General features: G+C 39.8%; 1 protein-coding gene across 3 annotated transcripts in view; it reads left to right on the top strand.

Annotated features, from left to right (window-relative positions):
- CGNL1 (cingulin like 1) overlaps positions 1 to 12,846 on the top strand; it is a 211,311-nt gene that overhangs the window by 161,721 nt on the left and 36,744 nt on the right. For all 3 annotated transcript variants that reach the window (XM_043987782.1, XM_043987783.1, XM_043987781.1), the window contains 2 exons: positions 3,277 to 3,483; positions 4,638 to 4,742. In XM_043987782.1, coding sequence (XP_043843717.1) covers positions 3,277 to 3,483; positions 4,638 to 4,742 — 312 coding nt within the window. The remainder of the gene's footprint in view (positions 1 to 3,276; positions 3,484 to 4,637; positions 4,743 to 12,846) is intronic.

Here is a 12,846-nt window from a genome sequence, read left to right as displayed (position 1 = left end):
GGGGACAGGATAGAATTTGGTGAAGCCCAGAAATGTTCAGAAAAAATCTTGGTGTTTTATTTCTTAGCTGCTTAATTGTTCCTTTCCATACTTTTCAAATTCTCTTGAGGGAACCACCATTTCCTCTTAAGACATCCAGGTTTGTAGCTTCTGTCAGCTTTGGCTCTTCCCTCTCCCCCAGGCCCTCTTTCCAATCGTATGCAAACTCCTATTGATTCTACTTCTGCAGGGTCCCTTAGGGTCTCTTTTTCTCCATTAGTCACCATTGTGGGTCAAGTTCAAATTCACCTCTCATTTGGAATTGGTCCCCCTGCCTTGAGGCATCTTCCATATAGATGCCATTATGATCTCCCAAGGACATAGTTCTGACCACATTTCTATCCTGCTCAAAAATTTTGTGGTTTCTTGTTTCCAATAGGGTAAAATAAAAATTCCTTAGACTGAAATTTAATACCCTATACAGCCTAACTCTGTCTTTTTAAAGACTTATTTGACATTCCTCTTCATGTACTCTAATATCAAGCAAAACTAGATTATTAACTGTTTTTTAATCTTGATGATTTATCTCTTGCTTCCATCCCCTTTGCACAATCCATCCCTCATGTCTGGAATGTACTCCTTAGTTACCCCATGTCTATTGATCCTTTTTGTCTTTCAATACTGTTTAGTTACCATCTGTTCTGTGAAGACTTCCCTTATCTCCCTTAGTTGTTAGTCTTCTTTGCCTCAAATTACCACATACTTAATCTGTGTGCATGAGTAGGCTGTAACATATTGTCAGCAAAGCATTGTACAGGAGGAGCTGGGATATCATGAGAAAAATGTTTAACAGAAAAAATGATTGGTCATTTAGCAAGAAAGGGAGAGAAAGTTGATAAATTGTCTTCCCTTACAAGGCCCAAGTGCTCCAAAAGCATCCAGGATGTATGTAGAGATATAAAGGAAGCTCTCTAGCACATTAGATCACTCTTCCCAACCCCAGCCATGGCAGACTTTTTGGAGAACATGTACAAGAGTCACGTAGGTTAAGGTTGTAATCTTCACCATTTGCAGAAGTATCCATATTGATGAGATCACTAGGCTATGTACCAATTAAATCCCTCTGTCTTCTGTTAGAATGTAAGCTTCTTGAGGTCTATTTGACTTTAGTCTTTGTATACCTGGTGCCTAACAAAGTATCTTGTATGTAGTACAAGATTCAGAAATGTTGCATCAAGTTGTTTTGAACTGTGCTGCTTCCCAGGCATAATTGATTAAACATTTGAATGCTTTTTGCATTTTATAAGCCTTTTAAGTGGTAAATTTCTTGAGAATACAACTACTTTATTAATGAAAGTAAGTCTTCCAAATAATTTACACAAGCAAAGAAAACAATTCCTATAGGAACTAGTCCCTATCTCAATTGCTCTCTCCTGCCTGCTTGTAAATAGGTACTTCTACAAGAGGTCAAGTTAACAAAAGAGTCTTAGGAGTTAGGATATCCCAGTTCAGTTTCTGGGTTCAAATCCTGACTTACATACTTATTATTGGCTGTTTGGTCATGAGCAAGGTACAAGTTTCCTCATCTGTCAAATGGGGATAATAACACTCAGAGATCTAGAGTTGGAAGGGACCTCAGAGGCCATTTCATTCAACCCCCCCTCATTTTATAGGTGAGGAAATTGAAACCAAAATAGTAAGTATTACTCACAAATAGTAAGTATTAAAGGTGACTTCTGAGGGATAAAAATTGGAACCCAAAATTATAAATAAAAATATTTATTATTTTTTAAGAAAAGTTGGATTCTGGAACTTGGTCTCCTGACTTTGTGTCTGCCCACCTCATAGACTTGTGAGAAGAGTACTTGATAAACCTTAAAAAGCCATACATCTAGGGGCAGCTAGATGGCAGAGTGGATAGAGCATCAGCCCTGGAGTCAGGAGTACCTGAGTTCAAATCTGGCCTCAGACACTTAACACTTACTAGCTGTGTGACCCTGGGCAAGTCACTTAACCCCAATTGCCTCACTAAAAAAAAAAAAAGCCATACATCTGAATTTATACTATGTATCTGCAGAAATATTTCTTGATCATTTTTGCATATATGATTTATAATATATTTGTAAGGAGGTGATGAGTGTCAACCACATGTACAGCTGGAAAAATGAAGATGATTGATTTTGAGAGAATGTCTCATGAATAGTTAGAGCTTTCGGTCATGCTGTGTATCCAAAGTTGAGGTAGTTAAGTCTAGCTGTCCTAGCTTCATGAATATCAGTTTCTGTATTATATCTAATAACAACAATGATATTATCCAAAAAGACAATTTAATACGTACAGCAGAATGTTACAAATGCAAATGACTTTTATCGGCAAAGACAGATTTCAACTGACATAAAATGAATTCTATCATAATTTAAGATAACTACACATGCAATTTCTCAATTGAACTGAAAACTGGTTGAAATAATTTAGAGATAGAAAACAAGAAGCTCTTAAGTAGAGTTCATTTTAGAAAGCTAAAGCTTCACAGCCAGAGTAATAAACTTGTTAAACAAATGTACAACATAGTATGTTACTTTCACTTCTGCACTCTGTGATGCAGTGAAACTGTTTTCTGTTCTTCACACAAGGCACTCCATCTCTCATCTCTGTGACTTTGCATTGGTCATCTCCTATACCTGAAATATACTCTCTTTTTACTACCACAGTGTTCCTCTCTTCCTCCAAGATGCAGCTCAAGTACCATTTTCTACATAAACCCTTTCATGATCTCCCGCCCTCAACCACTAGTATCCTCTTTCCCAAATTACTTTTTATTTAATTGCTATATATTTAGTCTATAATTCTTTCCTTTTTTTACTTAGAATTTTTATTTTCCCAAGTTACATGTAAAAACAAATTTTAACATCGATTTTTAAAACTTTGTGTTCCAAATTCTCTTCCTTCCTCCTTCCCCACCTCCCTTAAGAACTCACGCAATTCAATAGAAGTTATATATGTGTAGTCATGCAAAACTATAATTCTCTATGAACTTATTGTCTCCTATTAGAATAAAAATTGTTTCATTCTTTGTATTTTTATCTCCAGGACCTACAGCATATAGAGCTCTTAATCATCTCAGTAAATAATTGTTTACTGATGGATTGAGCAAAAAGAAGTGATAGGGGAAGAAGGGTGGACAGGGCTGCCCCATTTTTTTTTTTGCCTTCTGCCAGCTGAATGTTCATGTTTGGTCAGAGCTTCTAAGCTTCCCAGCATTAGTGCTAACATCCCCCTCCTACATCCTTGTCCTAGAACGTTGCAGTCCTGGTCCATCGGAGTAGCACTTCACAACTGACTCAGGTTGGAGCAGAAAACCAGGTGAAGGCCTTAGCTGAAGAAAATGAGAAGCTACAGGAAAAAATCAGAGAACTGGAACTGAGCATGGCACAACTTCAGACCCTGGTTGATGAGATGAAATTAGTTGAAGTCAAAATGAAGGAAAAACTAAAGAAATGTGAGGTAAGGATCATTGGGGGCAAGTGACATTAGTGGCATTGGTTCTTTATTCTTTTTCCCCTGTGTGTGTAGGGAGGGCAATGTTGTGAGGTGGGAAGGGATTTAGGATCATAATTTACCAGTGAAAAGCAATGTTGGAAGGGGGCAGCTAGGTGGCGTAGTGGATAGAGCACCGGCCTTGGAGTCAGGAGTACCTGAGTTCAAATCTGGCCTCAGACACTTAACAATTACTAGCTGTGTGACCCTGGGCAAGTCACTTAACCCCAATTGCCTCACCCCCCCCCCCAAAAAAAAAAAAAAAGCAAAGCAATGTTGGAGTTCTCTGTTCAACCAGAATAATCTTTAGTCCCATGTGGAGCTGTGTAACTGTGAGAACAGCTCATGAAGAGGTATGGGAATAGTGTTGATATGGTGTGTGTGTGTGTGAGAGAGAGAGAGAGAGAGAGAGAGAGAGACACAGAAGCATATTCACAGTAAAACTTCACTTATGAAGAAATCAGGCTTCAAGTAGCCTTCAGCTTCCTGGATCAAAACCAAGAGCCAGAAATCAAAGAACCCTGAGCGTCTGCAACCATTGTCACAAAGTCCATGTACTAAAGGTCATGTGCTTTAGGATGTAGAAATGAACCTTTAGGTTTTCTTCTTACTCTACTTGAAAGACATAATGTAGAGTAATCTTGGCTATCTCATTTGCCAACACCCACAAGTTTGAAATAGCAAATTTTCATAGAGGATATGCTGGTGGGGAAAGATCTGGAGCAGGAAGGGAAGGAGCTGGATCCCCTAGTAGAAGTGGTAACCAACAGAGAATGAGAGAGAAAAACTAAATAAAACAGTCATAGAATTGCATGCATGGCACCATAGCTGCAAATGGATATTCCCATTTATGACCCCAAATAGTCAATAAAAGGTATTGGCTTAAATGAAATTTTGCTTTCTGTCCATCCATCTAGGTAGATAGATACACATAGGAGAGTTACTGCTATTGGGGACCATCCTGGGCCCAATTGCAGCTTTCTGTGACAACACCCTGTTGTATCTACTGTTTTCACCTACCCTTGGTTCTTACTTTATCCTACCGTGGCAGCTTTGTTGTCAGTTTCACTTGATCTCACTTTATTGTCCCCTCTTTTTAATATTGTTTTTTTTTATTGTAGGCAGAAAAGCAGAAATTAGAAGAGTCCCTTTCATGTGCCAGAGACCAAGAAAAGGAAATGCTCTCAGCAAAAACAGTACTAGAGAATCAACTAGAGGACATTCAGGTAAAAATAAGGGGATGCTCTTTTTAATCTCTCTTCAATGAAACCCCAAATAAGTAATGTCCAAAGAATGCTAAGAAATTGTTCCATATTTCCTCCTCCTTTTGCTGGCAGGGTTCTTTCTCTTTCTCGGCCCCCCCCCCCCCCCCGCCCCCATCCTTCAGCTAGAATGTCATGACAACTTTTTTGGTTTTTTTGTTTTTGGCTAGGCAATGGGGGTTAAGTGATTTGCCCAGGGTCACACAGCTAGTAAGTGTCAAGTGTCTGAGGTCGAATTTGAACTCAGGTCCTCCTGAATCCAGGGCCGGTGCTTTATCCACTGTGCCACCTAGCCACGTTTCTCCTCCCCCGACAACTTTTAATCATTTTTTTCTGGCTATTCTCATGAAGTGTCATTTAGAAGTCAGATCCTTAGAAACTTGACAGTTTTCAGTAGGTGAAATGGGCTTTTTGTGGAAAGGACTACATAATCATTTCCCCATATCTATTATGGTAATCTTTTTTTGTTTGTTTGGTTGGTTTTGGGCTAAGCAATGAGGGTTAAGTGACTTGCCCAGGGTCACACAGCTAGTACATGTCAAGTATCTGAGGCCAGATTTGAACTCAGATCTTCCTGAATCCAGGGCTGATGCTTTATCCACTGTACTACCTAGCTGCCCTATGGTAATCTTTTTTTTTTTTTTTTAAGTGAGGCAATTGGGGTTACACAAGCTAGTAAGTGTCAAGTGTCTGAGGCCGGATTTGAACTTAGGTACTCTTGACTCCAGGGCCAGTGCTCTATCCACTGCGCCACCTAGCTGCTCCCTCTATGGTAATCTTTTAAAACAAACCCCTGAGAACTTTTATTAGATTACAAACCTACAAAATCATTTATCATAAGGATTTGGGGGGGGGGGCGGGGGCAGGGCAATGAGGATTAAGTGACTTGCCCAGTATCACAAAGCTAGTAAGTGTCGTGTCTGAGGCTGGATTTGAACTCAGATCCTCCTGAATCCAGGGCTGGTGTTCTGTCCACTGCACCACCTAGCTGCTCCCTCTTGTAAGGATTTTAATTGAAACTAGGCAGCTGCTGCCATCCAAAGTCTCTAGATTCTTAGAATATTAGGATGTTCTGTTGGTAGATCAGAAAATATAGTTTGAAGGGTATTTTCTAAAGATGTAAGTTTGTATAATGAACTTTGTATTATCTATCCTGTGTTTTATGATATCCTTCCCAAACCAGGCCCATGATTTTTGAAGAAACAACACTTGAAAGTGCCCCCAGGCAGGTAATATAGTTTCTTAGCACCAAAAAGTCAGTGTTTTTGGAGAGTTGTAGAGAAGTAAAAGTTGTTGAATTGTTCTACTTGTGAAAAATATAACTTCAGGCATGTGAAAGTGCTATATGGTGAGAAACATTCAGAGACCAATTTTAAAATGGCTATTTGTGGCTGAAAAAGACTATGCATGCTGTGATTGTTCTCACACTCTATGCACAAACTCTGAGGGTCTGGAAGTCAACAGCTTTATTTGTTCTTTTTGGCTGGGTTTTGTGTAGGGAAGTTCAACAATGTGTTGTTTTTTGTTTTTAAGTGCCTACCCTATGGAAGGCACGGTACTAGACTCTGGGTAAAGAAAGATAAAAACTAGGACAGATTTCATCTAGAGGAGTTTGCATTCTACTGATAGAATATAACATGAAGCCAGATAGAAGATAATGTAGGGAAAGAAGAAGTGTTAAAGTTCTCCAGGAGTATTTTAGGAGGGAGAGAATGCTAACACCTGGGGATATCATGGAAGAATTGGTAGTGCAGGGCAGAGGTAACCCCTGACCTAGGACTTGGAAGAATATAGACTCTGAAAGGTGGAGGGGAAGATGGGAAGTACATTTCAGGCACAGGAGATAGTCTGGGTTACTGCATCAAGGTAGGAGATGGCCTAATAGCTAATAACCCGATTTTGCTAAAAGGGTCTGAAGGGGAACAATGAGAAATAACTTTGTAAAGGCCACCCTTGGCCAGATTATGGAGCACCTTAAATGACAGAGTGAAGAGTTTGTGTTTTATTCTAGAACCAAGCAGGGAAATGACATTATCAGCTTATACTTCAGGAAGATTATTGCAAAATCTGATGACTTGGAGAAGAGAGAAACTGGAGGCAGAAAGGCCAGCTAGGAGATTAGTATAGTAATCTTAGGTGATAGGTAATAAGGGCCTGCATTCAGGTAGTGGCTCTGAATAGAAAGGACAGATATACTTGGTAATTGATTGGATATTGGGAGTCAGGGTGTAGAGAAAGTCCATTGAGTCTAAGGTTTTGAGACGTGCAGACTGGGAGGATGTGGTACCGGCAATACAAATGGGGAAACTTAAAAGAAGAACAATTTTAGGGGAAGATGATAAATTCCATTTTGAACTTTTTTTTTTTTAAGTATGAGAGGGATGGACAGCCAGGTAGGACTTTCTTTCTAGCAGGCAATTAATTATTAATGTGGAGTTGAGAAGAGAGAGAGAATAAGGCTATGTACATAGATTTGGGAGTCATCCTTGTAGAGCAGAGGTTCTTAACCTAGGGTCCACAGATCTCCCCAAAGGGGTTTCCTTACTATAAACTTGGATGAAAAAAACATCATGTTTTTATGTTTAATATATCCTTCAATTATTTAAAAAAAAAATCTTTGAAGAGTTCAATAGGTTTCCAAAGGCATCCATGATACAAAAGAAAAAAAAAAGACTCCTTGGTGTAGGGGAACGAACCTTTGGGAACAGATGAGCTCACCAAGGAAATGAATAAATAGAAAGAACAAAAGAAGGTTTAGGACTGAGCCTTTGAGGACAATCCTGCTCAGGGGGCTGGAGATAGATGATGATGCATCAAAAGGGACTGGGGAAGGTATAATCACAGGGGTAGAACTAGGAGAGAGCAGTATCACAGAAGCCTAGTGGGGAAAGAGACTATCTATGCTGGGAAGGAGGTCTATTGACAGTGTTTAAACCTGCAAAAAGGTCAAGGAAGATGGGCATTGACAAAAGGCCATTGAATTTAGAATTAAGAGCTCATTGGTAACCTTTTAAGAGAAGAGTGTGATGGTTGTTGTCTAAAAATCTAATGTGTGACTGCCTTAAATTAGAAGCTCATAGCACCAGTCTTTGGGGCATTAAGCATTTATTAAAGTATTTAGAAGTTAGCAAAAGAGGGAAGAAGAACACATGTAGTTCAGAAGGAAACCTAGCTACCCTGGTGACTTTGCCCCAACCTCCTATCGAAAAGAAAAATCCCTGTTCTTTTGAGTGCAAGTTCTCTGTGGGCCAGCCCAGGCATGGTCCCCACACACACAGCTCCAAGTTGATTGAATGGTAGCATTGATTGACATGACTTACAGGTGTTTCTATGAATAGATGTAACTTCCAGACGCTAGTCATATGCTTTCTCCTTGGGGGGGGGGGGCATTGCCTACCCTGGTTCTCACAATGACTTTCTCAGCAGGGGGGTGGCACCCTGATTCTCACAAGAGTTAGAAAGTTAGAGAAGTCAGAGGACAAATGGCACAGGACTGAGAAGTAGCTGGGTGATATTTATTATAGATGGTTAGTATTGAATAGGGGGAGAGCTGAAGGACAGTAGCTTGAGGGAAAGACAAGATTTACTGGAGCTTTTCATGGATAGGGAGACCTGAGCATGTTGTAGGAGTGCAGGGAAAGCCAGTAGATAGGAAGAAGCTGGATATAAAAGGAAGATAAGGAGAAGGGGAAAACTCCTCTTGCAAAAGATGATAGAAGACATTAGGGGATTCACCTTGACAAGAAGAAGGGTCATCCCGTCCTTTGGACTGGAGTATAGCATAGGATGGGTGGAAGGGACAGAGAAGTTTTGAGTTGTTGAGAAGGGGACATGAGGTGCTTGGGTAAGTGAGTGTGTGTGGGTCAGGTAGCCTCATTTTCTCAGCAAAGTTGGGGGCAAGGTCATTGATTAAGCAGATCTTGATTCTGAAATTGCATCTGGCCTCCCTGGCTTTTCTTTGCTTTATTTTTTATATCTAAAGTTGCCATGAACCTTTATCAGTTTAATTTGTACTCTCAAGATCTCATTGTTTTATTGTAGCCAGTATTTTTTTTTCTGACAGGTCTGCCTTTGTCAGATGAAATAATGTGGCATTTTGAGAGCTATTGGATTGCGTTTGTAGTGGGGTAGCTATAAGAATCAGGAGTCCAATTGCTTTATTTAAAATTTTTATTACTATCTTTTTTTAAACATCACCTTCATTTCCAAATAAGTATGTCCCCTTCCTGAACATAGAGAATCATCCCTTGCAATAAAAACAACAGGAAAAATAAAACCCTGCAGTTTAGTAAAACACATCAGCTGAGTCTGACATTGTATGCAGTATTCTAAACCCAGAGTCTCCTGCAAAGCTGATGCATTTTCTCATTTCTGCTTCAGGGCTAGGTTTGGTCATTATAATTATACAACACTGAATTTTTTCCTCCAGTAGTTAAATTTCAACAACCATTTGTTCAACAACCATGTATAAAGCATTGTGTGTGCTAAGTGCTGGTGTTTCAAAGATGAAATAAATTATAGCTGATACCCATATGGAGCTTAAATCTGATAGGGGAGATTAGACATATATGCAAATAATTAGAGGCTCAAATAATGTATTTTGAAACATTTGCGAATGAGAGAAGATAGCTTTCCTTTAACAGAAAAGAGAAGAAAGGAAGACAGAGTTGGGCACTGCAGATGGATCTTAGTTTGTGAGCAATTTGGGAACAGAAGAGGAGAAAACACTAAATCCTGGGCCCGGCTTTTCACACATGTCTTAGAACATCTGTGTCTTTGTCCAGTCATATCAGGGGGTTTCACACATACTGAAGGATTTCACCAGCTGTAAATCTACAGTCAGCAGCTAATTCTCTGCATGGAACAAATAACGGCTGAAAGCCTGGAGATGTTAATGCTCTCCCCCCTTTTTTTTTTCCTCTGGAATTTCTATTCGTGCTTTGGAAATTATCTTTGACGTGACACTTTCTTCAGGCTCTGTTTTCCCAGCTGTGGAAAAGGCTGCTCTATCAGACAGGCAGTGGTGTGGGATAATGGGAAGAGCCTTCGTCTTGGAGTTGGTTCATTCAGGCCCTGAATCAACCATTTTCCTTAAGTGTCTTCTTAGGCAAGTCCTCAGCAAAACTGGGCTAATGATATCTGCCTTGGCTAATTCAACAAGGTTTTTGGAATAATGATGTTAGCTCTCATTCCCATAGATACTTAACAAAACATGTTTCCTTGTAACATTCCTGTGGAAGAGGTGGATCATTTCAAGATCAAATGTTTTGAAGATTACTGCCTAAAAGAGGGTTTAGCTCTCTAGAAGAACAGGGAGAGATTTGTTGGCATATAAAGGTATAAAAGCTTGAAATAGCACAAAGACTTTTGGGACACCCTGAAAATATTGGCATCGTCCTTTGCCATTCACCATCCAGCTGGAAATTTTAGCTATTTAGGTTTGTAGTTCTCATTGTCTTACCTACATTGTTTGAACTCAGAAATAATTCCATAATAATCACACTGTCTAGACAGACTATGTTTATTAGACTCTGAGATGCCATTTGTTTTCCATCTAAAAAACTGGCACAAATGTAGACTGGTCTTAGGAATTTTCTTTTTCTGTTTTGAAGATTACTGCCTAAAAGAGGGTTTAGCTCTTTAGAAGAAAAGGGAGAGATTTGTTGGCATTTTTTTAAGACTGCTCTAAAGTTTTTAAATTTCAAAATTTCAAAGTTATGGATATTTAATATTCTATCCCATCTTATCTCAATATCTAAAAGATACAGGAATTTTTCTCTGTTTGATACTCCCTCTCTTTATTAATACAGATTAAAACCTCTACATGCCATCATCTGTCATATTTATTGTTTTTCAGTCGTTTTTGACTCTTTGTGACCTCATTTGGGGTTTTCTAGGCAAAGACACAGGAGTGGTTTGCCATTTCCTTTTCCAGCACATTTTATATAGATGATGAAACTGGGGCAAACGGGGTTAAGTGACTTGCCCGGGGTCACCCAGCTACTGTCTGAGGCCATATTTGAACTCAGGAAGATGAATCTTTCTGACTCCAGGTCCAGCCCTCCTAGCTGCCCCATCTGGCATATAGTTGGTGCTTAATAATCACTTGCTGATTTGATTGATTATTGGTGGTTTTTATGAGTTACTGAGACTGGGGGGAAAACCCACCTTTTGGCCCTTCTGCTGTTGAACTTAAGTGGGTGAATCAGATGAGTCTTTGCAGCTTGCTGTAGGACCTTCAATTTGTGAAACCAGAGTTGCTGCAATACATGGCTCTGGAGAAGAATTTCAGTGGGGGCTGTTGATCTTATAGTTTGATAAATTTAGTACTTCTTATTCTGGCTCCTTAACACCCTATTTGTTTTATACCTGCTTACTTGCTGCTGTACATTTTTTAAAGTGATGGAGACTCACTGAATTTCTTCTTGGCTTATGTGAACTGAAAGAGTTTGGGGGACAGTGTTTGTCCTTAGGACCACTTTAAATGACTAAGGCTGATGCCATTTTGACCATATCACCCTCCCTAAATGTGCACCTAGCTACAAAGGATTATGAGCAAATTCCAGGTGTTCTTTATCCCATATGAACTGAGGGTGCATTCCCTTGGCAACAACTAGTCATAAAATCTCAATTAAACAATCACTTAAAGGGTGTGGATTGATAATCTCTTAGGATGCATGAAACAAATACTTGGTAAACACTTGTCCTCTGTGGTTTCTTACTGGATGCTATGAGAAATATGGGACAGTTTGGTGGCACAGTGTATACAGTGCTCGGCCTGGGGTCAAGAAGACTCATTTTCTTGAATTCGAATCCAACCTCAGACACTTAGTAGCTGTGTGATCGTGGGCAAGTAAATGAACTGTATTTGCCTCAGTTTCCTCATCTGTAAAATGAGCTGGTGAAGGAAATGGCAAACCACTTCAGTATCTTTGCCAAGAAAACCCCAAATGGGGTCACCAAGAGTCAGACTTGACTGAAAACAATTGAACAACAAAAGGTGCTAAATAAACACTTGTTAATTGATCCGGGTACCTTATATTCAAGGGTTGAGGTACACGTTCTTCGTTGTTTTCTTCCATTTAGTAGAATTCCAAGAGAAGTACCAGTACTCTTTTTTTTTTTGGAGGGGCAGTGAGGGTTAAGTCACTTGCTCAAAGTTACACAGCTAGTACGAGTCAAGTGTTTGAAGTTGGATTTGAACTCAGGTCCTCCTGAATCCATGGCTGGTACTTTATCCACTGTGCCACCTAGCTGGTTCCAGCAGTACTCTTTATGTAACTCTTTCTCCCAAAATACTAAATAATAATAAGCAGCTATGACAGGAACCATTTGTTCAAAAGGTGAAGGTCTGATTCCCTTAGGGTCTTTGTTCCTCCATTTTTTGCGTTTCTTTACCTTGAATTGCATCTGTAAAAGCTTTATCAGCCAGTCTTTTGACTTTTTATGATGGGAAATGTAACTTAACATAGAGAGAGAGGCCCATGAACTCAGGGGACTGGTGTTGTGTTGCTTCTGTTCCCAGTGGCTTGTGGGATGTAGTTGCTGGGATTCCCTTGGATACTCGATTTATTTCTGCTCTCCTACCAGAATAGGGGAATGGCAGTATGTTAGTCACATGTTTAAGATGGTCAGGGTGTTAAGTAGGATTTAAATTGTCCAATACAATATCAATATATTTTGGGGGGGGGCGGGGCAATGAGGGTTAAGTGACTTGCCCAGGGTCACACAGCTATTACTAGCTGTGTCAAGTGTCTGAGGCTAGATTTAAACTCAGGTCCTCCTGAATCCAGAGCTAGTGCTTTATCCACTGCACCACCTAGCTGCCCCCAGTATCAATATACTTTTAGACCAATCCCAACTCCTATTCTGCACTCATCATTTTTGTAATGAATAGTGGGTGTGTGTATATTGAGATGGGGGCATCTCCTTTAAAACTCTCCAGGTGCTTTCTTTTTCATCAGCTGGAGCTGGCATCATGACCCTATTAGAGGAAAGTAAGATGTTCTCTTACATTGCCTTTTGAAAAGACCGTTACCTCTAGAACTTTGTAAGGTACTAGGTTCAG

Source organism: Dromiciops gliroides, chromosome 2 (assembly GCF_019393635.1).
Source record: "Dromiciops gliroides isolate mDroGli1 chromosome 2, mDroGli1.pri, whole genome shotgun sequence".
In the NCBI taxonomy this organism is placed as follows: domain Eukaryota; kingdom Metazoa; phylum Chordata; class Mammalia; order Microbiotheria; family Microbiotheriidae; genus Dromiciops; species Dromiciops gliroides.
Note: the sequence above shows the minus strand (reverse complement) of the source record. Positions and strands in the feature narration are given on the sequence as shown.